Here is a 27,644-nt window from a genome sequence, read left to right as displayed (position 1 = left end):
AAGGAAGCTTGAATGCCCCAGGTTAAAATCAGAGCCCATGTCCTTGCAGGCTTACACACTGAGACCCAAGCTCCCACCCACAGGTTTCTGGCATCACCTTCCCAACTGTCCATATAAGCCCATGGCTAATTTCATCAACTAGAGTTAACTGGATGTGCAAAAACAGGAGCCTGGCACATAAGAAGCTTGGGTGCATTTAATTAAGTATATGAGTGTACTGAATCCTTCAAACAGACAAGAAACAACTAGCAAGCCCTCATTTCCTCTCTATCCAAAACTGGAAAGAAAAAAAAAAACATTTATTATAATAAAAATTCCGAGGCCAAATAGTGGCTTTTGGTTGGTGTCATTTCCCCCCTAAAGTTGTCTTTTCTGGAAGATGCCTTTTTCTGGAACCTGACTCACTAAATGGGGCTTCTAGTCCTCCAGATTGGAGTGTTTAGGGCCCACAGGCACGAGTCCGTCTGCCTCCTCCTAAAGATAGCCTTCCAAACTAAACTTGGATGCATCAGCTTGCATGTGGTCCCGGGTGTGAGTTACTTCATCACCGTCAGGGTCTCTATTTTTGAATCTTTCTACTAAACTTTCTCGCAGCTGGAATGGAGGTTCTACGGACAGTCACAGCCCACAAGAGATTCTTCTCCCAAACAGCCACGTCTAAACCAGTGACGGTGGGGGCTTGAGAATCCAGGTGGCAAAACATTGAGTGGGAAGCTCAGTGTTCCCATTCCTCTCTGCGCCTCCAGGGGGCACCAGCTCTTGCAGGTTGGAAGGAGGGATAAGAGAGGAGGGCAGCAAGGCAGAGCGCTGGCTGACCTTAGGCATATAAACATCTTTACTCAGCCCCTGGGCTCTAACACCAGGGACTCACAGGATCTGAGACCAGAATCAGAAACTCCAAACACTGAGCTCCCACGTCTGCTCAAGGGGCTGACCAGATAAACTCTGTTTCACAGCCTCTGCTTCCCACCAGCATCCGAGCCAATACAAGCATCCTGTTTTTCACTTTGCACCTTTTGTACTGTGCAGAGTTTTCTGGTCTGGAAGAAGCACTAGGTGACCTGCTGCCTGAATGGTGCCTTGATTCTAACTGGTTGTCCAGGATGTCTGACAGGTTGGATAGAGAGCCCAGACAACGTGCCTCTCATGTGCAGTTGAATTTATGTTCACCCACATCTTCCGCCAAAGCACCATAGCTCCCCATGCCCTTTCAATGGGCCTATGGCCACTGCCCGCCAAATGACTGTTACACATACCTTCTCATGCACTGTGGTGATATGCTTACTGAAATCAGCTATGTACCCTGTCTCCAGAGAGGAGTGGACTTGGAGACCATACTGAGTGCATTTGACCCTCTTTCCAGGAGACTGATCTGTTATCCCGCCAAAGGGTTTCCTGTGACACACATGCCCACAGCATACAGCCCTGGGATTTAAGCACAACCTTGCCTCTGGTCTTTGGACAGCTCAGGGAGGCTACATATGAGGTAAAAATTTCCTGGCCAACTTGACAATAGTGAGTCAGGCTGGCATGGGCCAGGCCAGTCTCTGAAAGGCCAGACCCTGGATGGACCTGAATGAAGGGTGTGCACAGAACAAACATCAACTGACTAGACCATTACTAGGAACTGCTAGCTACACCCAGACCATCCAGCAGCTTTGCTCAGAGCTCCTGGGTCCTCTGAGAAAATATTGGGTTTAGAGAGGCCTCAAGTCTGCTCTCTCTTTCTGCCTCTGGAAAGGATTTGTTCTCCCCTCCCTGCCTTTGTGGCTCTCCGTGACAGCCTACTGTAACATGGTGCCTGGGCTGACAAGTAGCACAAACCATAAGATCCTATGCCTATTAAGCAGTAACTGCACAAGAGGCACATTTCTGGCACTTATTCATGAACTTATAACCATAAGAGGAAGATCCAGAATCTGACATTATCACCATCATCAAGATGAGGAAATTGTGGCTTCAAAAGATGAATCAACTGGCCCAGAATGAAAGCTCTGGGGAGGGGTTAGACAGAGACTGCAGTCTGGCCACAGCCTCCGCTTCAACATACACAGAGGACCTCTGTATTCTAAGGACCACACCGCAGCAGCTCCTCACCAAGAATACAGGAGATTTGTTGTTACAAAGAGTTCTGTCTCACCTCCTGCTATGTTCTGATGACCTGAGAAAGTGACTCAAGGAGCTGGAGAAAGAAAAAGCCCCAGTCAGATTCCTGCTTGAAAGGAGGACCTTCTAGTTTGCAGCCCAATAAAGGCTAGGGGGTGATAGTTCCATTAGAACACACCAACAAACACATGGGGACTAATTCCAGAGAGGTAGATGAAAAAATGGCTGACATGAAGACAAAAGTAGGCACCTGCCCAAACACACCACCCTTCGCTTGGACATTTCAAGGTAGAGGAGTTACAACACCATGAGCAATGTCTGGGGACACTGTTGGGCCATCATGAAACTCTTGGATGAGAAGGATCTTCCTCTCTCCACAGCTGTCTGATTTTTGAGTCTCTCCTTCTTTTCCCCAAACGCTCTGGGGGAAGCCAGGGGAGTCAACCTGCCAGCTAGTAAAATTAGGAGCTGGACTTTCACAGGACACCCTGGAGAGCTAGGCACACTAAGTTCTAGCAGACAGGCCAGGAGCCAGTGTGGGCTGAAGTACCCACCTTACAGACTTGCACAAGGAGTGAGGGAGAGAAAAGAACTGTGTGAACATCTAAGGAGAAGGGTCTGGAGTAGCAGGCTGCAGGTGGGCAGCAATGTGAGAAGGTGTGAGGTGACCTTGCTATAACCTTCTCAGAAACAGAATGTACCTAGCCCTTAAGCTGAGTCTGCTAAGCCCAACAAAGAACTTGCTGGAAACTTTGGGGCCACTCAGCCTGGCTTCCACCTCTCCCTACTCTCCACAATAGATTATGTTGAGTTTGCAGGAGTAACTTAGAAGTATTGTTAAGAGAGTACAGAAATATTACTTCCTATCTATTACCTTGCCCAGTAGGCAACTTGAAAACCAGTCCCCCTGGCCACTCTGGTAAGAATTTCACCAGCTTCATAGAGGGTGACAAACTTTTTCATTTCGGAGCCAGACTGTAATTATTTTTGGGTGTTTGGGACTCTATGGGTGCTCCTCAGGACTTCACCGGATTGTGTTACAGAAGAGCTCATAGACACTACATCAATTAATGAGCCTGGCTATATAACAACTAAATTTTGTGAAAAATGAAATTTGGATGTTTTATACTTTCCACTTGTCACAAAATAGGCTTTAGATTTTTTTAAAGCAATTTGAAAATGTGAAAAACTGCTTTTCACTCCCAAGTCATATAAACAAGGCAGTGAGCCACTCTGACCCACGTGCTATAGCCAGCAGATCTATGGTAGGTTCCTCACTGTCACCCTGTATCACAAGAGGAGGGCCCCACAGGGGAGTAAGAACAGAAGCTGCCACGGCTCCTGAAATGGTTCCATTGGTAAACACGCTTGCTACCAAGCCTGACCACCTTGTTCAGACTAAGGACCCAAATGGTAATGGAAAATAGAAAACTAACTCCAAAGAAGTTGTGTTCTGAACTCAATATGTGCGCTATCCCATGCCTTGCCCTCACAATAAAACAAATAGATGAATATAACTTTTTAAATAATAAAAAAGATTGGAAGTTTGTGAAAACAGAATTCTTTGCGCTTTCCTGCTCCAAATGCGTCTGTGGGCATCTATATGTCGGCATGAACAGGCAATCTCCAAGATCAGATAAGAACTGAAGTCTGTTCAAGTTCCCAGAAAACCATTTTTATCCTGAGGCATCTCTCTCTTGCATTCAATGCCACTTAATTAAAACAATGCAGATTAAGTTGACCAATTGTCAGTAGTTATGTCACAGAATACAATTGTGAACATCTCCAGCAACACTTCACTTCCTGCAGTGGGAGCCTGCTCGGTACACTCACTCCTCTGACATACATCTTCCATCTGAATAAATGGTACTCACGAATAACAGATGTCATAACTCCAGTGCCTCTTCCACCAAAGTCAAACAGTTATTTAATCATATAAAATATAATATATCATTCTGATTTCTTGACTAACACCAAAGTACAATTGCAGGATAAAATAAAGAGGCACAATTTAAGTCCTAGTAGACAATTACTATGTGGCTCATAAGAGCCAAAGCCCCTCTGAGGGTTATTCACACCAATAAAACCTGTTGACTTTCAATAGCACAGAGAAGGGCCAGGAGCACATTTCCACCCAGAATGCAACCCCACAAGATTCCCAATCTTTCTGCTCCACAGAGTAGCTGCAGGTGATATGACAATTTTAGGTAGCTTTGCCAAAAACATGAAAAAATAAAGGATGGATGTGAGGAAGAGAGAAGAAAATGGACGATTGTGCTGTGTGCAAATTTGCCACCAAGCTCCACAGATAAAGAAAAGTAGAGAACACACATGACAAGCATGGCCAGCATCAGCAGCCTCAGGGGCAAGTAAGAAAGGACAGCGATGCGTGTCACACAGCAGAATCACGATGTCCATGTGTACCCCCTCAGTTTCCCTGATCTAGTGCCACGTTCGAACAGTTCAGCACTGACAGCACCCCATTAACCCATTATTTGAAAGGCATGCTGAGTATGTATTTTCTTTTGAGCCCCTGGAGATAGAATAAAATGGCTCAGGCTAGGTACATAATGTGTCAAATGCCACCCATGTGACCTATTTAGAAAGATAAAGGGTGAGACTGGCATTTTGTTTCTCCATACATTGATAAAGCATCCCCTAGATATTGAAGCAAATAGCAAATGTTTTCAGTTGGGGGAATTAGATTTGCATGTTTCCTAGAGCAATATTCTAGTACAGCAGCATAAACAAATGGGAAAAGTAACTAAAATGAATGATGCTAAGGGCTTTATCTTTGCCTAAGGAGCTGGTGGTTACTGTGTTGGGGAAACCGGTTTTTGTTTTGTATTGTTTTGTTGTTTTTTTAAGATTCACAAAACGCTGCATCCATCATAGGTTTGACAGAAAACCCAAGCGATGCAAACATGGTTTAGACCTTAAGGTGAAGCTATTGTTAGCAACAAGACAGATTTCCTACAGGCAGTTGTTCTGAGATTAACATGGAAATGAACATGACTGTTCAGAAATGAAACATCTGTGGAGATTGTGGGAGTGTGTGTCTCTACTTGTGTCTACATCCTTCTTTCCTGTAAGTGGGTTACTCATTAATATCACTCTCATTCTATAAGCCTCTCATTCACTACCCTTTCATTTCTTTATAAAGAAAGGGATGAGCTGTACCTTGTGAAAGAAATCTGGCCCATCATCAATAAAACTTTATTGAAATACAGTTGTACTGTGGATGTTTGAGGCTGCTTTCAAACCAAAATGATAGGTGAAGTAGATAGCATAGAGTCTGCACAGTCCAAAAAGCCTAACATGTTCACAACAGGAAATATATATATATATATTTTAGTTCATGGTTGGTAAACACATACATACATATATATATATATATATATATAATATTATGGTTTATGAGTCTACAGAGTACAATCAAACAAATAAAAACTAGCCCATGGGTTTCTTGCTGCCTGTCTTTGGAAACCACTTCAGCCTTACAAGGATTTAATGAAACCCTAGCTCATGAAAATGTACAGAACACTAACAGCATACATATAAATGTCAAATGGGAAAACAAGGAACTTGAGACAGAGAGGAAGAGAGAATACAAACAGAGACTGGGGGAGATGTCCCCACAAGGAAGCCAGACTGGCTTCTTTGTGCTCACATGGGCCAGTCAGTCTTGGCTCACAGCAGCCACCAGAAAGAGACATAACTCCTTTCCAAATGGAGAATAAGCGTGGTGTTAGCTGATAGAACCATGATCTCTAGTAAAAGCAGCTTATTTAATTTCTCCATGAGTGTGTGCCTGAAGTAAATAAGGTGAAATGTAGGCAACACAGTCCTCAGCAACGCCCAAACATTCAGAAAGAACCCTAAAGACATCTTTCTATGTATTGAAGTATCACTGAGCGTGGGCCAACTCCATATCCTAAAATGGAATTTGTCAGTGATTCTTCCAACATGTTCCAAAATTCTAAAATAAGCATGTACTGTTGTATGGCCGTCCATCAGCTTCCAAGACTCCCTGTGGGTACCAAGCCCAGTGATGCACCGTCCCTTATATAAATAGTGTAGCACTTGCAGATAGCCTACGCAATCCCCCCATAGGCTTGAAACCATCCCTAGATTACTTGTAAAACTTAACACAATATAAATGTGATGGAGATGACTGCTCCACTATGTTCATTATGGATGATAAAAAAAAAAAAGAATGAAAAAGAATAGGCCACATATTTCAGTGAGTTTCAATTATGCCCCAGTATTTTTTATAGGTGTTTGATTGAATCTATGGATGATAGACTTGCAGACAGAGAGAACTAACTTTGCTTTCACAGTCCTTAATTTGGAAGAAGAGATGGCTCAGTGGCTAAGAGGTGGTACGCTGTTGGCACAAGGACCTGAGCTCTATTCCCTAGCACACCTTGGTGGAAAGCCAGCATGGCTCCACATTACAACCCTAGAATGGTGGAGTAGAAGCAGGGACAGCCATATCAGGAGATCTCAGTGGTCAGCCAGCCTAGCCAAAATGGTGAGTCCTTTGTACAGAGAGAGTCCCTGTCTCAAGGCAATAAAATACGGAAGGAAACAGTAGGTGACTTACTCTGGTCTACATATCCAACTACAGAGGCACAGAAGCCCACATATTCACAAACATGTCACACACATTCACAAACATATCGTACACACACACACACACACACACACACACACACACACACATTGCTTTTAATTAAAACTTTTAAAAGAAAATATTCTTTAATTTAAAAAGGGAAACAAAGGAAGCAACAACCTTATTCTGCATGGCATCACTCTGGGATAGTATGGCTCAGGCCTATGCTTCAGAAAAGAGCTCTGCCCATCCAGTCTTGTTGGGTTTTGGCTGTGAAACCTGGTCCTAAGAAACTGAGGCTGGGAATCTTGAGGTCAAAGAACTGACCACTTCGGTGCTGCGGCTCCGGGTGAATGGTGCAGACCACCTGTCATTTCTGGTATGAGACTGTACAATTACCTATTTAATCCAACAGTATGAGAACCTCACACTTGGTTCTTTTATTCTTGTTCACTGTTTTATGCCTGTATGTAGCACACAGCCAGAGCGGTTAAGAAATCACCATTTATCAAGTGACTGTGGTGCGTTACCATCGAGATCAGTTGTTACAGATAATCTGGGCTACTTAGCCAATCCTTCCCCAGCTGGACCTCATCCACTATATTCCAGCCTTAAGAATCTCACCTGTAACAATCAGGCAGGGGAAGAGGGGCTCAGGTGTGGAGGCCAAGCTGCTGAACATGTATCAAGGAAAACAGATTAAAACTTGAAAAAGGAAACTGAACAGCCGGTCTCTAGTATTGGTTTGGTGCCACTGTCACAGGGATAAACATCTGGACAGCTCAAGACAAACACAGCTTTGGGCTCAGAACAGGAAGGGAAGTTTTGCTCTGTGTGCTGGTAAAATCTGCGTTTTGTGCAAAGCCAAGCTTTGCATTCTCCTCAAAGACTCCTGAGAGCCTGCTCTGCATTGTGAAGATCCCTTACTTCAAGGGGACTCAGCATCCAGGCAGGACTTTCTTCAAGGAGACCAGAGATCATTTGACACCTTGGACAGCCCTAGGCGAAAGGATTGGGATGAACATGCATCTACCTGTGAGGGTCAGGACCTGGCGCATCAGACCTGGCTAACAGTAATGTTAGATTGTTACACTCAGAGCAGCAACTGCTAGTGACTTAGAAAAGGCATTGTTCTACGTAGGCAGTCAAGATCGAGAAGGATCATGACTAAGCTGAGTGCCTGAAGTCTGTGTAGCTAATCAGCTGACTCTGCCATTAATAGCTGCTTTACTTTCTGTTTTCAAAGCAAAACCCCTCCCTCCCTTCATTTTAATTAGTTGTAAAGGAGACATGTATTCTTTGGTAAGTCTTCTCTTACTTCCTTGCGATGAGCCCCTTTGTGATGTAACTGTTAGCTGTAATTGTCAACTTGCCACAAAGTTGACTCACTTGGAAAGAGATGAGGGATTGTCTACTATGGGTTGGCCTGTGGACATGTTTCTGGAGAATTGACTTCATTAAACTAACTGATGTGGGAAGAACTGCCCACTGTAGGCAGCACCATCCCCTAAGCAGGGGGTTCCAAAGTGTCTAAAAGGAGAAACCTAGCTGAGTACCAATAAGCAAGCAAGTGGGCATGATGCATTTGTTCTCTCTCAAGTCTTGACAGCTTCCTCGAGTTCCTGCCACCTTGGCTTTCCAACGTTGTAGACTGTAACATGGAATTAATAGCTAAAATAAACCCTCTCCCCCAATTTGTTTTTTGTCAGGGTATTTTACCATAGCAATAGGAATGATACTAGAACACCCTTCAAACCAACAGCGATGTGGGATATGTGAGTGAAAACAATAGCAGGGCCCATATCTTCCAAATGATGGCAAGGGACAAGGCTGACACAGTGCCTACAGGGATCACAAGATACGATATAGTGTGACTGATGGCACATTAGGGGTGTTGAAGTGTTTGGGAAGTGCTTGGGCCTATGCACCCCAATTGTACAATATCACTCCTATCTTCCTCCTGACCTCGTGACCTGCTTACGCTTCAGCCTTTGTCTTTTCCTCCTGTGCTATCATTGGAGTAGCAGCTCACTATCCTAAGTAGTCTCAGGATCTCCCAGCTTTTGTTTCCCCCTCTGAATACATATCCCTGCCCAGGTGGCTGTACAATAGCCAACCATAGCACCCACTGTCAAAATCTTCTTGTCCTACAAACTCTGCCCAAATTCTCTAGCTTGGTATTTTCAACCCGGACAAGCTGTCTCCAGCCAACATTCCAGGCCTTGTTTGAGCACAATGCCCTGGCGTTCTTGGCCCTCAGCCTCACTGGACAACCCTCCAGAGTTCCGTAATGTACCATGTTCTTCTGCTCCTACAACTTGCTTTCCTTGAAGACATCACTTCCTCCCTTTGGCTTTTAAGATGCTAATCAAATTTTGAAAAGGGAAACTAAACAGGAGGAATAGGACTTGTGACTCGTGTGTGTGTGTGTGTGTGTGTGTGTGTGTGTGTGTGTGTTGTGTGTGATGGCACATGAGTTACAGGAGCATGCTCACATGTATCTTCAGTGTCCTTCATCAAGAACCATCCACCTTAGCTTTTTGTTTGCTTATTTTTGCTTGCTTGCTTGCTTGTTTGTTTTTTTACACAAGGTCTCTCATAGTCTGGAGCTCACCTTATTAAACTGAGCTGGCTGGCCATCGAGCCCCAAGGATCTGCCTTTCTCCACCTTCCAAGATCTGAGATTGTAAACACACATCAGTTCTGGGGGTCAAACTCAGGTCCTCATGCTTACATGGCAAGCACTTCACAGGCTGAGCTATCTCCCCTGCCTCCAAAGTCCTGGGATGCGCCATCACACTTTGCCTTTCTCCAGTGTTTGGTACTCATCATTAAACCTGGGTCCTGATGCATGCTAAGCAAGAACTCTACCACTAATCAACCTCAGTGTTTATTTCCCACCCCATCGGATAAAACCTTTGTCATAGAGCTGGTACTTGAGAACCCTCAGCTGGTTCTGATGAATACATTGGAATTTGCTGTGACGACCTCAGATAGGAGCGACCATGGCATCATTTTCTACCGGCCACCCTGTGCCTGCCATAGCCACTGTAGTGTACGTTATATTGGAATGCTATCCTGTGCAGCATGTCAATTTCTGCTGGGTGTTTTGTACACCAGTTTGATAATTTGATATCGTTCTCCTGCATGTTCTTTTCCCTTTCGTTTTGGCTTGCTTTACACTTAAGCTCATTCATTCAAAATTGAAAGTATAGCTGTCATAGATCATTCTTATGATCGTGCAGCAGCTACCATGTGTGTGGAAGGCATGGCCTTACCCCTGTCACACAAGCTCATCCAGACCCAGAACCTGACCTCAGCTGTGTTCCAGGGCAAAGCCTATTCACATACCTGTGTGACAGAACAACAGAAACCTAGTTATAGAATGAGAAAAGGAGATAGATGATAGTGGTCCCCACATACAGCAGCAAGCCACATGCAAATCCTCTCCTGTTTCACAAAAGAAACAACTATCCTCATGTCTTCCGTCTTGGAGCAACTGACTTTACTAGTTTCTCTGTCCTCCCAAGTGACAATTGCCATTCCCTCTCTTTTAAAGTTAGTCTTCTCTGACACCAACATGACTTTATGTTGGAAGGTCCTTGGATCCCTGGTTCTCCTACCAGGTTATTTGGCTAGTCCCTTGAGTTCCTCAAGTCCCTTCCCTCTCCCTCCACCACTGTGTGAGGCACCTATTCCAAACAATTCTTACCCCACAGGCTCACAAGGCCAACTGATGAAGCCAACCTCTCTACAAGCAGGTAAGAGAAGCAAGATGTGAGTGGGGAAGAAGAAGTGTGAGTTCCAACTGTGGAGGGCCTAAGTGATAGAAATGGGGCACCTAAGAAATACAAGAGTTCAGCGTGCATACACACACACACACACACACACACAAATGCGTACATTCAGTCTACATATATACACTCTCTATTTGAGTCTCTGTCTCTCTCTCTCTCTTAGAGGGAGTGTGGTGAGGATAGAGAGACTCCTGGGTCCTGGACTGATAAACTCTTGACACAGTACTATAACTGTGTTGCTATGTCCCACCCTTTATTCTAAGATAATCCAGGTATAGTGTGTGCATGAGTGTTTTTGTGCCTGCATGTGTACATCTGTTTTACTGACTGAGAAAGTTCAGTGCATCCCCAAGCAGGTTGTGAATGCATGACGCTGGTCCACTCTCTGTAGACAGCCCCAAACTACAGGCTTGGATATGTTTAAAGAGTGCCATACTGATCTGTGAGCTCAGTAAGCACTGGCCACCCACCCCACTCGGCCTCTAGAAAACTCAGAGCATCATCACCTCTCCCAAGCAAACCCCCTATCGTAGATACAGGACCAGGGACTCACCAGGACTCTGCCAGTCAGTGTCTGGGCGGATATCATCACCCCTGCCCAGTCCTTCACAGACGTCATCCAGCCGACCTCGGCTGCCACCACCTCCTCTTTTTCGTCCACTGGCTTGAGAGTACCATCTGCCTGGCTGGAGCCATTGTTTATCTTCTGGGCCTCCTGGCAACAGAGAGAAATCAGAGTTGAGACCTGAGAAACAACTGGATTTAAATAATATGTCCTCCCACAAAGAACCAGAACCCAAAGGGGTTCCCAGATGAGGGAATATACCCCAAAGATACAGCGGTGGGAGAGGAGAGATGGCTAAGGATTTTATTTTCTTTAATTAGTTTCTTTTTTAATCAAGCTGTGGGTAAGGCACTTTCTATGCACATGTGTGGATAAGAGTCTATTCCTTCCAAACCTATGTAAAAGCTGGACACAGTAGACTATATCTGTAACTCCAGCACTCTTACACAGAGAGGGAAAACCAAGACAGCAAGATTCCCAGAAACTTGCAGATCCACTAGCCTTGTAACGTACACAAGTGAGACCAACACAAGAGAGGTCTCGTCACTAACAAGGTAGACAGAGAGGGCTGATACCCAAGGTGGTCCAGGTCCTGTCTCAGGCAAGGTAGATGGAGCACACAGAAGGTGGTACTCTGGCCTCCACATGCATGCAATGGCACACAAAGAATCCTTTTGATAAAGTTCCTTTTAGAATATCCTTGTGACAGAAAAAAGGCTGGAATTATTCTCTGATCACTGTAAAGGAAACAGTCCTGTCTCCGGCCACAGAGCATTTAAGAGGGTTCTAGTCAGCACAAAGTAGTCTCTGCAGAAACTATTATGCTTTCGTACTGCCAACCCATCTCCCTTAACTAATTTCCCATCCTTTCCTCTCCAGCTACGCCATGCAAAAGGGATTCGTGATGGCCCCTCAATGATTCTAACAGTGTTCAGTCCTCAATCATACATTTGCCCTGGCAATATCCCCGGCATTTGGGTTGTGACCTCTGCCAAGCCAATAAGGCTCAAGTATGATACATTTTCTGAAACAGATAGATAGAGAAAGTGACCCTTCCCTGAAAAGGAAAACAGCATGGAGGAAAAATATGATGGGATACTGATGCCATCCTCTGAATGCCTTGATCCAGCTGGGTCTAAAGCCCAGATCTTTGAGTTAGGAGAAACAGTAAATTTCCCCTGCAGAAGTAGAAGTATGCTTGAAGAAGGAAGCCTTCAGATACCCAAAGCCCACATGAAGCTGCAAATGATACCCCTTTGCACACGATGTGCCCTGAGCCCAGGCTGTTCCCAGGCTGCCCAAGGCTTGCTTCTGCCTCAAGTTTTCACCCGTGCACTCTCGACTTCTCACTCACTCTCCTCTGAAAACGCCAACTCTTTTCTTCCATGTTTTACTTTATTCTAGTCAACAGCACTTGAACCTTCTAATATACTCTATAGCTCACTTGTTTGTTTTATGTCCTATCCCACACTCCAACACTGCTGTCAGTTCCCACACCTCTCACATTCTTAAGCACAAAGCTAGCACAATAAGCATGAATGAAGTTGGGCATGGTGGCACAGACCTGTAATCTCAGGAGGCTGAGGTGAGAGGATCATCCACAAGTTTGAAGTCATCCTTGACCCCAGAGCTCAAACAAGCAAACAAACAACAATAAAAAGCAATCTAAACTCTGCATGAATGACTATAAATAATTGTGACAGTCTATTCTTTGTCACCTCCAGAGCCTGGATTTCAGGATTACCAGATAAAATACAGGACACTCAGCCAAATTTAAATTTTAGGTAAACAAATATCTTCATAAATATGTCCAAAAACACATGGCTTATACATAAGCTAAAGACTCGTCATTCATCTAAAATAAAATTTAACTAGACACATTCTCAAACACCCACTGTGCTTATTAATGTAGATGGAGACGTAAAAAGATGTCAGAAAATTACACTCATCACTTATAACCCTGGTATTAATTTTCAAAGAGAAAAACACTAGGGATCATTGTGCTTTGGACTAAAGTAGGACTAGGGAAGTGGAACCAAAGGTGGAGGTAGAAACCTTCTTTAAGGAGAAGGGTGGGCGCAGCGAGACCTGGGAAGTGGGAGAGGATGGGAGAGTCACTCAGCATGAAGATGCTACTGACTTTTGCTTCTCTCTAGCTAGCTGAGTCTAGCCCCAGTGGAGCAGGCCTGAGAAGCTGAGGTTACAGGGCTGGATGCCCATGGTATTTTACTCCCCAGTGTTTTAAGCTGTAGGAGTTGGAACAACGCCAGTGGGAGCCTGGGAGAAAAAGGCCTTGGGTTACCTGCTGATTGTCATGACATCTGCTGCTCAGGCCTCCTAGGCTAGTCTCGGTGGTTTATTACCTGTTGGGGTCTAAGCCTCAAGGGGAGGGACTCCAAGAGGACCGCTGTGGTAAAGGATGTGATGCTTGGCAGCCATGGTAACCAAGATGCATATTCAAAACAGAAATTTAGCCTCCCACCACCTTGGGGACCGCCCTATGAGAGGGGCCAACACTGCCTGCTCCCCAGAACTAAACACTGACCAATGGCACATAACACAGACTCAGTTACAGAGTCCCAGACTGCCCCACCTGCACCTCACGTCTGACACTGGCACTGAGTAAAGCACAAGGTGCATTCAGCTGCTCAGAGTGCAAGACCCACTCCAGACCTGCAATTTTATCTAATGATCATGCCTGAGTTAGAGGACCGCAGGCCTCTCCAGCCCAAAATACAGCATGCTTCTTAACTCCAGCACTTCCTGCCATCTTCTTCAGCTAGACTCATCTGCTACTTTCAGAACAGGTCAGTGAACAGTGAGGGCTGAGGGAAAGATAGATAGGCTTTCAAACCAAATGTTTTGTGTTTGCTTCTGATTGTTTTTTGAGAAAAGGTCTCAAGTAGCCTCAAGTGCCTCAAACTAGATGTGTAGACAAGGATGACCTTGAACTTCTGGGCTCGCCTGCCTCTACATGCTGAGGGCTGAGGTTATAGGAATACACCCCCACTTCCATTTTACGCGGCACTAGAAATTGAACCCGAGACTTTGTGCACACTAGGCAAAGTACACTACCAACTGAGCCACACATTACACCAGCCAACCGGTCTCTGGCTGCCACCTAGAGGGCCAGTTTCCTGCTGACTGAACCTGGTGCCTCAATGGACAGACACATTTCAGTATGGAAAAGACCCAGAGGCAGGAGGCAGGGAGTCCCCTGCAGCAACCATGGTTTTAATGCATCTATAATTCACAGCACAAGAGGTATACAGCACATAGCATGCTATTCTGCCAACCCTCTTACCTATTGTTTTACAAGGCATTCATTATTTTAATTGCTTTATGATAGGCAAGGAAAAACACAAACTAACAGGAGATAATGCCCTTGTTATTATTTGCTTACACTAGATGTTGTGAGCTTAATTACCACATGTGGGAGGCAGGACTGGGGGAGGGGCCACAGAAGCAGGGAGCTACAGCAAGCCCTGTGCCAGCCTGCCTAAAGGATTGCTTCAGATATAGTCACTGCCAACTTGGGGAAGTCTGTGCCTGGAAGGCAAAGTCCTGCATCCTTCTACTGAAAATGCTATAATTCCACACAGCAGAGGAAAGGGGGTTAGACGTGAAGGGTTAAGTGGCACTGCAGGGGCTGGGTTAGGTAGAATTTATTAGAGCAGTGATGGTCCCCATTTAAGAAGCCATTTAAGAACTGGGTTTTAACAGTTAGGAAACAAAAAATTTCTGTGCATCCATCTTTCTTAAGTACTATAAGAAATTCAGCAGATAAGTAGAATTTCATAGACGGTTTTAAAGTTCCAGTAACTGAGTGCAGGTGTCACCTGGGACACCAAAGAGCCTGAGGGTTCAGGCTATGAGTAGAGAGCCCATTAGGACTTGGGAACACTCTACTCCCTGGTCATGTTAGCTCCAAGCATCTGCCTCCTGTGTACAGAGTGGGAAGGTACAGAGTGTACATCTCTGGGAAGGTATAGAAAGTACAGTGGTGTCTGTGGTCCCAGTAAAACTACAACTTTCACAGCTGCTTCCACTGGGTCCTGGCAAGGCCACTGGTCCAGAGTGAGCCTCCACAAGGTGACAACAGAATGATAAACTCTTCTGTAGGTTGCAGCAAGATTGTGGGACCCCACCCAAGACAGCTAGGGTGGAATTCCCACACTAGGTAGGCCAAACCAAGTCCTCTCTTAGTTGCATCATGGCTCTCAACTCCACTGGACTAACCTCTTTCTTCCAAGAAAGAGAGACAGGATCAGACTGAGGGCCAGTTTCTAGGTCCCCAGACTTTGTTCTTCCTTTTATATTCCATGGCACACTGCCTCAGAAGGGAGACACATTTTTTCCTGAATGGCAAAGCACCCATGCAGCTAACCCAAATTCTCAACTTCCCTGAAGAAAACCCCACCACTGCCCAGAAAGGGTGACCTTGATGGCGATGGTGACCAGCATACAGACTACCTGTTGGGGACTTGAGCATATCTACCAAACAGCAATATAACTTAAGAAGGAACCCCAGAATGTTAAGTGGAACAAGCCAGGCTCAGAAAGACAAACACCACATTTTCTCTAATGTATAGAATCTACATATGAATATACACACTTAAATATGACGTGAAAGTAGAAAGACAATTTGAAAGGGAGAAGGGGACCAGTAGGAAATAGGGAAGGGGGAACAAGTATATACACAAATACGCAAATGAAAACATCATGATAAAACCTACTATTTTGTGTGTTGCTTTTTAAAAGAAATACCAAAAAAGAAAAGGGCTGGCAACTTCTTAGGATACTACCCCCTCCTTTGCTATACAGATGAGAAACAGAGGGCTAGGAAAGAAACTGCCTGGCCCATCACCCAGGCCAGCCAAACAATCCCCTCCAAGTGGCTCTCTTATCTCTTGAGTTTCCCCAGCAAGAGGACTGCTTCAGATACAGTCACTGCCAAGCAGTTCCCCATGCTACCCAAGGCTGAAGCCTTGTCTAGGGTGTGGAACCTATGGGAGAAACCTAACCTTCCCAGAGGGGTCAGTGAAGACCACCCTGGCCTGACACATGAGAGTAAAAGCTAGATTTGATCCCAGGACTTCCTCTTCCCATCTCCCAACCCTCAGCAGTCTCTCTCTGTCTGCCAGACTTCCTGAACTGGACCCAGTACATTGGGGATCTCGGGTCTGTGGATTCAGGAGAAAGATCTCTGAGAAACTAGACACTAAAAACCAAGGTCAGTTCTTTAGGCAAATCATTTCACTTCCCCAAACTCCTGTGTTCTTTTCTGTAAATGCTAAATTCCACCTGCCCTGCCTGTGATTCTTGAAGAGGCCCTGATCACACAGAAAAGAGCACTTCCCCAAACACCATTGTTTTGCAAAGAGAAGGCAGTGAGACACCCCTGTCTTCTAGGACAAGGCTGCTCTCAGGGAGAAGAAAACAACGCAAAGCCCCACAAAGCACAAACCTGAAATGCAGCTTTCTTTACCCTGATGCAGAACGCACAGTAGGGGCCCTTTCTTTTCTTACTACCAGGGTGTTGCAATGACAAGTCAGAGGGCTTGTGCTAGAAAAGCCCCCTGCTAGAGAGGGTATGAGCAGCTGTCACAGCTCTCTTGCCTTTGCCTCCTGACCAGGATGTGCACACAGACACATGTTGGCACTTCCAGGGGCCAAGGTCACCATAAACACCACACCCCAGCAGGTATGACAGGAGCCAGCCAGTGCAAGCGACTGAAGAGGCCCACCTCAGGAGCTGCAAGCCTGGAACAGGTTCAATTATACCTCCAGTTTGGGTTGAATAATTCCTCACCCCCTGCCGGGAAGAGCAGTTTAGGCAATGACCATCTGGAAAGAAGAATGTAGGAGTTTGTCTCTGTGTGTGTGTGTGTGTGTGTGTGTGTGTGTGTGTTTGTTTGTTTGTTTTAGAGCTAGTCAGATCATTTTCTCTGTGCCCAACATCCTTCTGAAGTTCCCCTTTTCCTCTCTGAAGACCAGTCAGTCCTCACACTGTCCCACCGTTCAATCTGTCCCAGTCCTATCTGTAACCACAGTGTCAGTGTCTGAAACCCACTCGTGCCTCTGCAGCTGCACTGGATTCCTTGTGCTGCCAGAACTGTCCACAGCTACTTCTATTTAGAGGCTGTTAGCACTGATAGCTCCCTTGGACCCAGTATCCACACAATGCTCTCCTGCGTGGAGGGTTCGGACCCTCAACTGATCCCTGAACACCCTTTTTGGAAATATCAACCCAGTCCAGGTAGGGTTTTCATCGTCTACCTGGAAACATATATTTTCATCACTATAGTGAAGCTCCATAGAAGAGGCCTCTGTCAGTTTTACAAACTGAACACTGCAGCCTCAAGTTCAAATCCATTTTAGTGGAGTAGAAGAAGGAAGAAGAGGGCTGGCAAGGAGGAGGGAGAGGGCAAGGAGGATGGATGGGAGGACAAGAAAGAGAAGGAAAGAAGAGGTGGGGAGACAAAGGGGAAAGAGATGGGAGAGGGGCAGGAGGAAAACAGGAGGGAAAAGAAGAGGAGAGGAGAAGGAAAGAAAAGAGAAAAGAAGAAAGGGAAGAGAAAGATAAAGAGGGAAGAAAGTGGTTGGGAAGAAGAGGGGAGGAGGAAGGACAGGATTGGGGGAGAAGGAAAGGGAGAACCTAAGAGAAAGAGATAGGTGAGGGAAGAAAAAGGGACAAGGAGGAGAGCTGCAGCAAATGAAAGCTGGCTCTTGGCAGGCACAGGATCTGGGTAATATTAGTAGAAAGCACAGTAATGATAATGACACTGCTGCCATTATGAGCATGATCACAGCAGTCCTATGAGGTAGGTGCTAATGTCCTCACTTAACAGATACAGGTCTAAGCAGCTGGCCCAAGAAGACACTGTCACAATTTAAAGCCCACTTCCTGACAGCAAAAAGAAGGCAGGGAGGAACACAAATCCATCCTGCCGCCAGGGGCAGGTGGAAGTGGTAGGAAGGAATTGATGTAGGGATAACCGACACTGCTAAGGTCTGGAAACAGTCTGTCATCATTACCAGTAGGCATTGCACCCACTTCTGGTACTGTATGTACCTCAGGGGACCTTCTTCAAGGTCCTTAAAAGGCTGGTTAAATCAAGGTCAGAGAAACACCATCCTTTGTCCTCCAAGAACCACTTCAGAACCATAAATCCTACTTCAAGAAGTCAAATGTCAAATTGGAAATAAGCATGGGCTTTGACAGGCTGGACAACCCATCTGCTGAGAGCTGAGAGTCTCCATGTGGAAGATCTGACTGTATTCCTTGCCCTTCACATCCTCAGAGGCTCAATGCTCTCTGCCTGGGCTTTGATGTACTAGGCCTTTCTTCCCCTGGCTGGGCCCTACACTACCTGAGGTTGTGATCTGAAAGTGAACCACTTCTCCTTTCCTTTTGGACTATCCAAGGGGCTCGGTGCATCTCCCATGCTGGAAAACTTATGTTGGAGCCTCTACTTGGGACCCTAGGACCAAAGTGTAGATCAAATGCTCCCCTCCAGAGAGCCCTTGTAGAAGTCATGACCAAGAAACTTCCATCTGCTGGGCCTTGTGGTCCTACTGTTTCCACATTTTCCAGGTTTACACAATAAGGTGTTTTACCTGAGCCCCCCCCCCCCCAGGTTCTCATCAGTTTTATTGTTCCATACGTGAAGACCCCTTCCCAACCATACTACATGCCTTCCTCTGGCCTGCTCCCCATCTCTCAAGCTGAGCCAGGAACCTAGACACAGATGCCTTCATCTGGACATACAGCAAAAACTTTTGTCCTGCCAGAGGGATGGTGACAGGTGGTGGAACTGGACCTGGCCTTGGGAGGTCTGTGTCCTGCTGTCAAAACAGAGCCCTCACCTGGGTAACTAGCAGTAGTAAATTAAACCCATAGTCCTCTGTCCTAGAAGGCCCAGTCTTTTATGAGGGACCATAGAGAACTATGCAAGGAGGGCAGAAGAGACAGGCTCAAGTTCTGTGACAATGGGATCAAAGCATCTTTGATCAGTTGCCCCCATCAAGTCTCTGTGCCACCTACACATACGTGAATGTGATTTTTTTTTGGGGGGGGGTGAAATTTCCATATGCCAATTTCAGCTTTATTGCAAGAGAATGACCATGACATTCTGCAGCCTATCTTCTCTGAAAACTCTGAAATACCATAATTCAAAATCTTCCAAGAAGAGAGGGTACTTCCATGCCTCCACACAAAGCAACACCCTAGTTCTGTTCCCCTGGGGTTCCCCAGACCTACAAGTAGAAGAACTGTCCTCCTTTCACGCCCACTCCAATGCCAGTGGTGGAAGAGGAAGCCCACCACAGGCTCGCAGACATCCTGGGCGGGAGGAGAGCAGACTGTGGTCATTTCCCCAGGTACCAGTAATCCTGCATATTAGGGCATTAGGCAGATTACCAAAAGCAGCTCAAGCAAGTAAAGCATAATGTGGGTGCCACCAGCTGGGGTGTTCATAGCCAGAGTTCTATGAATGGACAGCTGAGAGGAGGTGGCCACTGGAGACTCTGGGAAAGAACTAGGGCACAGGAGCCCTCAGGTCCCAGCCAGAGCTGGTGCAGAAGGGCAGCAGAGCTCATCCCTGCCCTTGGGAAGTACAGCTACACATCCTCTCTCCAGCTGCTGAGAACTTCCTGTGTCAATAATAGCTACAGAAAAACTCATCCCCATTGATCTTAGGGACCCAGTAAGAGGCCATCCCAAATGGCCATCTGGTATTCTTGCTGACTATTGGGCCACAGCACCAGGGATGAGGCACCTTGTCTACAGATTTGGTTCTCAGAAGCTTAAAAATAAGCTCAGACAAAGCCCGCTGTTCCGGAGTTAAAAGGCCACCAGAGTGTACCAGGCATCCCTGGCACAGCCCACATGGTTAAGGAATTTTTAGTCATTGCTGTCCAGGCGTATCAGACACATTCTTTTTCCACAGCTCCTGTGTGAACAATCGCACTTCAGAAGTCTTTGTGGTAGAAAAAGGCGACAGTAGAGAAAGGCCAAGCGACCTTTAACAAAAGCTCACCATCTCTGCACCTCACAGTCTCGTGTCTCGGAATCGAAGGAGCTGTGTAAACTCTCCCCAAGGGTCTTGTACAGCTATGAACCACCTTGACCTTGTAGCTTGGATTACAGGTCCCTCACTGTGCTTGTTCCTGGCTCATCTCTGTCTACTGCATGTCATTTCCCTCACTGGGGACATGATGAGCGAGGGCAGGGATCCTTCCAGCTCTTCTCAGAGTACTTTCTAAGCCACTCCTAGTCTGCCAAGGAGCACAGGGGTAGCTGGCCCTCAGAAACTTCTTGGTCCCCTCTATCCTCAATAATAGGCCAAGTTCTCTACTTGGTTGTTTTACTTCAATGTGCGAGACCATTCTCATTAGTAGCTAGACTGTACTTTAAATCTGATCTACTCTAAGTCTAGAGGCCAGGTTCTTTTTTCTAGCTTATGTTGCCCAGATAGGCAAAACAAACTAAGAATAAGATAGGCACTCTCTCCAAGAGGCTATTTTTTAATACTACTGATGTGATTGTCTTATACTTGACAGCTTCTAAGTAACAATATAGCATGGACACCTAAATTAGGTTTTAGTCAGACATGAGAGAAATGTCCTAAGATAGGGATTGCCAAGCTGACCCATGAAGCCTAAGACATGTTCATAAATGCTGACCTTTGCCACTTCCAATTAATAAGTTATCCTTCAAGCTTAAATGGTAAATACACATATCTTTACAAAATTATGATGACTGACTCTTTCAACTAGTTTAATGTTAGGGAAAAGAGTGGAAGCCTAGAGTTTGCTGTTGGGGCCTTGGAGATTTGGAATGGTTTAAGAGATATTTCCTCTATTACTCCTGGGTCAGGGTATCCTTGGGCAAGTCCAAGGCAGCTAGCTAAACTGCAAGGAACCAGACACAGAACTGTCAATCTGCAGGACAGACCCATGGGCCCTACAGAACCACCCAGATAGAATGGCTCCAAACTGGCTAGACAAGGAACCATCAGAGAGCCCCAGCTGGAAGACAAGCTCAAATGTCTAACCACAGCAGGCAGGTCTAAGGCAGGGCCAAAGGTTCAGCTGGATTAGTAATGGAGACAATTGTCCAAATGCTTTGTACTGTCTCTGCGATTGCTGTTAGCAACACCACAGTGAAACACTATCTTCCCATATTAAAGACGAGCAGTTGAGGTGCTAGGCAGGTCCCTGTGTGGCACAGAGGCCTTACAAAGCTGCCAGAAGCTCATTTCCCACAAATCCCTTTTCTTTATGATTTGCATTTTATGGTCACTTTCCTGTCTCAAGGATACCATGTAACACTACAAAAATTGTTTTCTTTTCTGAAAAAGATTAAAATGACTCTCAGAGTCACAGTGCTGGAATACTTGGAGAGAGAGAGCGAGCCACCAGGAACCTTGGAACGTGCATGACCTTTAGGTATGAGGAGCTGAACACCATAGGAGATTCAAACTTGAAAAACAAGAAAATCATAAAACACAGATATAGAGTCACCAAGAATGAAAAGTGGATGAAGGAGTTGTGAGGTGGCCAGGCCATGTCAGAGTCACAAAAGTCCTTATCCCTGGTTCGACCTTACTGAACTGTGCAACCCTGATCAAGTCATTTCATGTTATCCCAGCCTTGGCTTCCTCACTGGCAAACCAGGCCAAATACTTCCTCAAATAGTACCTGTGAGAGTCACCATAATGACAATAGTAATAAGATGCCTGGAAGTCTGTGGATGGCAATTAGCACTTCCTCAGTGCCAGATGATGCACTTGTATGACCTTGGCCATGCTCTGCCCACCAGGAGGTTAGTACCCATTATGTTCCAAGTGGCAAACGTGATCTCTGTCCAGTTTCCCAAAGCAGAAGTGGGATTTTCTCAACATGAACAAGAGTCTGAACCACTAGGATCTGCAGGAAATCTCCATGCCATGTGTTTAGGAAAGAAATCAGGGACCTTCATGCCCATGTCAAATTAATTTTCTTGACTCAGGCAGAGGGAGAAAAGACAAATTGTGAAAACATAGGTGTGAATCTGGATGGGACCAGGTATTTGTCAACTTGACAGGATCTAGAAACAGTAGGGGACAAACCTCTGTAAGCTCCTTTGAGGAATTACCTGGATTAGGATAAGTGAGGTGGGGAGACCTACACCCCCCACCCCTAGCGTAAGCAGCAGCATTCCATGGGCTGGAGTCCCACATCCTGTAACAAGAAGAGAGCCGAGCAGCAGAAGTCACAGCTCTCTCTGCTTCCTTGCTGCATATGTAATGTGACCAGCTAGTTCACGTACCTGATGCCGTGAGGCACCCGTGTGATGAGCTGTGCCTTGGAACTGTGAGCCAGAGCAAACCTCGCCCTCCTTAAGTTGATTTCGGCAGGTCTTTCGTCAAAGAGACAAAGAAACTAAATAATAGAGGGAACAAATGAAGGCCCTGAGGAATGGGGGTCTTATGGTTATTCAACAGGTTTGCTCAGTGGGCCAGAAAGGCAGCAGCCTCTTCACGGCCAACCTCCTCCAGCTCCTAGACAGCTGGCTCCCAGCCTCCAGAGAGAAGTCACAGAGGGGGCAGGAAAAGGGTCAAGAGTTAAAGAAAAAGAGAAGGAAAGAAGTGGGCCCAGTAACACACTGAGATAAAGACCATTGGGTCCATGAGGGACCTCATGCCACACAGTAAAAGGTTTGTGAGGTGGCTCATGGGTATGGTCGTTCCACAAGAGCTACAAGGAACACAGAACTGCACTGTCCAGGATGCTGTCTGGAACGGAGAGGCCAGCATTACTAATGTAGAAAGCCAGGGATAGACAGCTGACACTCTCTCCAGAGAAGAGCTGTCCTTTTCTTTGACATTATGCCATCACTTCTTTGTTGGGTATTAACATGCCCTTTGAATAAAATGACAATGATGGTAGAGCTGGCATTTGACAGTTTCTTTGTTAGGCCTTTGCTTGTCGAAATAGGAAGCTGGCAGCCTTATGAAAGTCTTTCTGTCTTTTAAAGTTTAATTGACTCTCCCAGGAAAAGTCTAAGCAGCACTTGCACAGCCCAGACCCTCATTCTACAGATGGGAAAATGAAAGCCCCTAGATGTCATACTCAAGGAAGCCCAGGCTGTGTCTGTCATCTGTCCTGACCAGAAGAGTCAGAATCTGATGAACACACTCTTGAGCTTCAGAGTTTGAACATTCAGTGATGCCTGCCCACAGGACAGAGGGAAGAGATGACATGGTCCCCAGAGCGTGGAGCCACTTCACAGGGTCTCAGTTTCCAGTATCATGTCCCCTTGCTGTTATTACGACAGGAAATGCACAGAGATAAGACAACCTCTCTGAAAACACCACAGCTGTCCCATGGCCCCATGCCATCATTCAAGAGGAACCAGTTGTAGTACATTCACCAGCTCATAGCAAGTGTGGTGAACATCAAGGAGAGACTCCTCTACATAGGGGAAGAATACAGAGAAAACGTGAGTAACCCCTAAATAGTCGGAGCCACTGCCCTGTGCCCAAAGTGACACAGAGCCTTCAACCCCTTCTCTGCTTGCTCTTGTCCTTGCAGTTCCTGGCAATACCTTCTTCACACTGTGTTTGTTCTCTAGCAATCACTACAATGCAAAAGCTTAATGAGGACTAGTTAGGGTCTTTCTCTTATCTGTTCAAGCTACATCCTTAGGGTCCTGAGTGGTCCCTGGCACATGGCGGGGTCTTTGTGGTATGCTGAGAGAATGACTGAGTAGACCTTGCTTTGTTCTTGTTTTCCCTTCTCACTTATAGTATTTGGAATCTCAAAATCCTGCCAGGCATGCCCTGTCCAAATCTAAGAACTAGAAGCACTGGAGGCTCAACCTTATAGCCCCCAGCTCCACCCTTGCTTCTGCGCCTGCGCCCGGCTCTGTGCTGAACTGCTCTGTCTCAGATGGCATGACGGGACCTGGTCCACCTGCTTCTGCACCTTTGTGTAGGCCATTCCTCTCCGGGACACCTTCCTCCCCTCTCTCTGTTTCCCCTATCTTCAGTCGCCATGATCAAATCCCAGGGACTCAGTGAAGTCCTCCCTATAGATCCATTTCTCTACAGTTTCCCCTTTCTTCTCCCATCTTTCCTCCAGTGCCCTGAACTTCTCTGGTATTTCAATATTGGACAGGGCTAGAAGCCCTGTTTTCTTCTTATGCCTGTATGTTGTAATGTTCCAACTCTGGAGACTCCTTGAAAGAGAGCCTCTATGCATACAGACGTGTGTTTGTAGAACATGCACATGGCTGTGAGAGTTCCCCGACAAGCAGGGATATACACTGTCTTCTTCTAATCAGTGCCTACCATATACCCTTAAGGCAGGGTCTCTCACTGACGGGTATATCACCTTTTCCAGTGAGACTGGCTAACCAAGGAAACTCCCTGGATATACCTGTCTCCACCTTCTACACTGGAGTTGCAAACACACAGACTCCTATCATGGTTTTCATATAAGTACCAGGGATTCAAACTCAGGAGTCCATGCTTGGGCAGCAATCACACCTACCCAGTAAGCCATCTCCCTAGCTATTTTACTTTTTTAGACACACAAAGTATATGGCATGTACCAGTATGATGAAGAACCATGCATTGATGAATTTAAAACTCCCACTCAGTAGACACTGCAAACACAAGCACGGTCCCCAGCAGCGAACAGCTAGCTAAATTAGGCCGGCCTCCAGGACTCTCAGCACAACCTGGGGCTGTTGCCTTAACTGTCGTTCCTTTGCAACTGTATTGTTGAATGCAAACCCGACTCCAGGCACAACCAGATGACATAAAGCCTCTGAGAGGCGCATGCTTCACTAGGCACGTCCATCACAACAAGATGAATGCCCTTGTTTACAAAAGGAGTCATCCCATCCCAGGAAAATTTCCACTGTGATTTAGGACCTAGTCAAGGATCTGCCTATAGAACTCACCAACTGAGCATTTTATGTGCCTTTTCCATTTGCTGAATTTGGGTGGGTTCTGGCTAGAAAGCTGTAATAATTTGGCTATTCAACTGCATTTCTGGACATGTAACATAACCTCCATTTGGGGAACTAGAAGGCCTAGAAGGACAGAGAGACCTGATGAGAGAGAAATATGGCACAGTCAGTGATCAGGCATATAGGAGGCAGTTAGTACCTACTTCTCTAAGCCATCCAAACTTCATCCAAGCCAGTCTCTGGCTGGGGTCAGAAAGCTCAGCAACCCAAGACCCTGAGTCTTCACTCTAATTGAATCTATGTTCCTGGCACAGCAGCCAAACAAGAGACTAGTGTTAATATGAAATTTAACAATTACTTAACAGTCAGGAAAGAGGCAAAGGGACTTTCATTTTTGTGGGGTTCAGAAAACTTCTGTTCCTTCTAGAAGACCTGTAATGAGACTAAGAATAGCCTACAAAAGCTAAGCTGTCTCCTTGTCAACTCCAAGCCCACTGAGCTCCTCTGTGGAGCCTGGGACCCTTCCAACCCTAGATGCTGAAAGAGGCTAGGCAGCTGTGAGAACATCCTTTCTCCAGGAAGCCTTTTCCAAAATTATATCAGGTTTCCTTCTAACCCAGCTTGCCTAACATGGTTGAGGAATGTCTTAGAAACTGGTGTGATTCAGTCTGGCTTTGGATGAAGTTTTCCACCCAGACAGAACACACTGAGTATCTGGAAGCATCGGTTTACAATACTGGGGCATTCAACCCTTTCCTTGTCTCTAGACTGTGGTCAGGAGGACATGCTTGCAAGCAGCAGGTACAACCCTTGGATGAAGGCAGAGAAAATGGGTTACAGGAAGCCAAAAGGTCTTATCCCACACACGTGCATACAGAGGCCTCCTCCCACCCACCTCCCTGCTTCCCTTCAATTTTGGGAATCTGCAGAACTGATTTCAGTGCACCCATTTTAAATACCCAAAGAGCTACTGCTGGAAGCAATGTGGTACCTGAGCCCTGAAATGGAGCACATACAACTTTCTTAAAAGGCAGTTGAAGAGCAGAACACTTGTGTTCTGTCCTGTGAAAGCTGTGTTCTTTTTCAGACTCAGTGCCTTCTACAAACACAGGTTTTACCCTAGAAGAACCCCTCCATAACTGCTAGAAATCCAGGCTGCAAACTGTTTCCAACTTGATTGTCTAATTAATTGAGTTATTTCTAAGTTGTTGGTTTTTCCAGATTCCCACCTAAGGACCCACACAAACTCCCTAGACAAGAGGAAAAAGTACACAGTTTATTGTGACACAGAGGGTGTGAGTGCTGGGAGGAAGAGGGGTCGGGCAAGGAAAATTCAAATCTGTGAAGTTTCTTCCATCTATCAGACAGCAGTAGAGAGACAAGCCCAACGGGACGGGGGCTGCTGTCTACACATTGTGAGCATCACCTGAACAAGCGTCCTGCCAGCCTAATGTTCATGTAGCACTGCCAGCCCAACCCTAACACTAATGGATATGAGGGTATCTTTTGTGTGAGCAACTCCATAAGTCAGATCACTGCTTTAATTCCAAATCTCAGTTTTCCTCTCTGTGCAGCTGGCTCTTTCTGTCTAGGCAGAGATTATGGCAACTAGTATTTCTTAGTCTTAAAATATCAGACACAAAGAATCAGACGAGCGGAAGGAGTATGTATGGAAGCTTCTGAGAATACCATTTATATGACTCCTTTGGCATCTACTGAGGATTGGTTCCTAGACCCTACACCATTAGGATACCCAAATCCTCAAATGTTCAACTCCTGTTATATTCTGTCCCCCAAAGGTTCATCTTTTGCAAGCTTGGACCCCAATGTGTTAACATTTATAAGGGGAAGATGGAAGAAAGTTGTTAGATTATGGGCACACTGACCATGGAAGAGATTAATGCTGGTATCAAGGGGTGAAGGCTGGTCTCTCAAGAGTGACCTGAAAAAGAAGAGCAAACTTGGCTCTTGAACACATTCAGCTTCCTCTTCCTTCCTTCATTTGCTGCCATCATAATGCCATCCATCATTTTCTGGTACAGTCATGGGGGATCCCACCATGTTCTGGCATAGTCAGGGGGACCTCAGTGAAGTCAAGCAGATGCTTTTGAATCTCTATGTGCCGACTGTGGTGGTTTGAATAGGAATGATCCCTATAGACTTGTGTGTTTGAATGTTTGGCCCATAGGGAGTGGCACTATTTGGAGGTATGGCCTTTTTAGAGTAGGTCTGGTCTTGTTGGAGGAAGTGTGTCACTGTTGGGGTGGGCTTTGAGGTCTTATATGCTCAGGTTATGTCCAGTGTGGCCTACAGTCTCCTCCTGGCTGCCTGTGGATACAGATGTAGATCTCTCAGCTCCTCCAGCACCTTGTCTGCCTGCAGGCTGCCATGTTTCCTGCCATAACAATAATGGTCTAAACCTCTGAAACTATAAGCTAGCTCCAATTAATTTTTTTTCCTTTATAAGAGTTGCCATGGTCATGGTGTCTCTTCATAGCAATAAAAACCATAAGTAAGTCACCATCTTCATAAAACTCCTAGGTCTAGAGCAGAAAATGAGTGAATGCTTAACATAGAATGGCATAGTACTTGTATATA

The 27,644-nt window shown here is 45.8% G+C and overlaps 1 protein-coding gene across 5 annotated transcripts in view; it reads right to left on the bottom strand.

Moving 5' to 3' along the window:
* Kcnma1 (potassium calcium-activated channel subfamily M alpha 1) overlaps nucleotides 1-27,644 on the bottom strand; it is a 680,238-nt gene that overhangs the window by 467,119 nt on the left and 185,475 nt on the right. For all 5 annotated transcript variants that reach the window (XM_055605732.1, XM_055605733.1, XM_055605734.1 and 2 more), the window contains exon 2: nucleotides 11,072-11,233. In XM_055605732.1, the coding sequence (XP_055461707.1) occupies nucleotides 11,072-11,233 (162 nt within the window). The remainder of the gene's footprint in view (nucleotides 1-11,071; nucleotides 11,234-27,644) is intronic.

The sequence above is a fragment of the Psammomys obesus genome, unplaced genomic scaffold (genome assembly GCF_907164565.1).
Source record: "Psammomys obesus unplaced genomic scaffold, mPsaObe1.curated_primary_1811, whole genome shotgun sequence".
Taxonomy (NCBI): Eukaryota; Metazoa; Chordata; class Mammalia; order Rodentia; family Muridae; genus Psammomys; species Psammomys obesus.
This window is presented reverse-complemented; position numbering and strand designations above follow the sequence as displayed.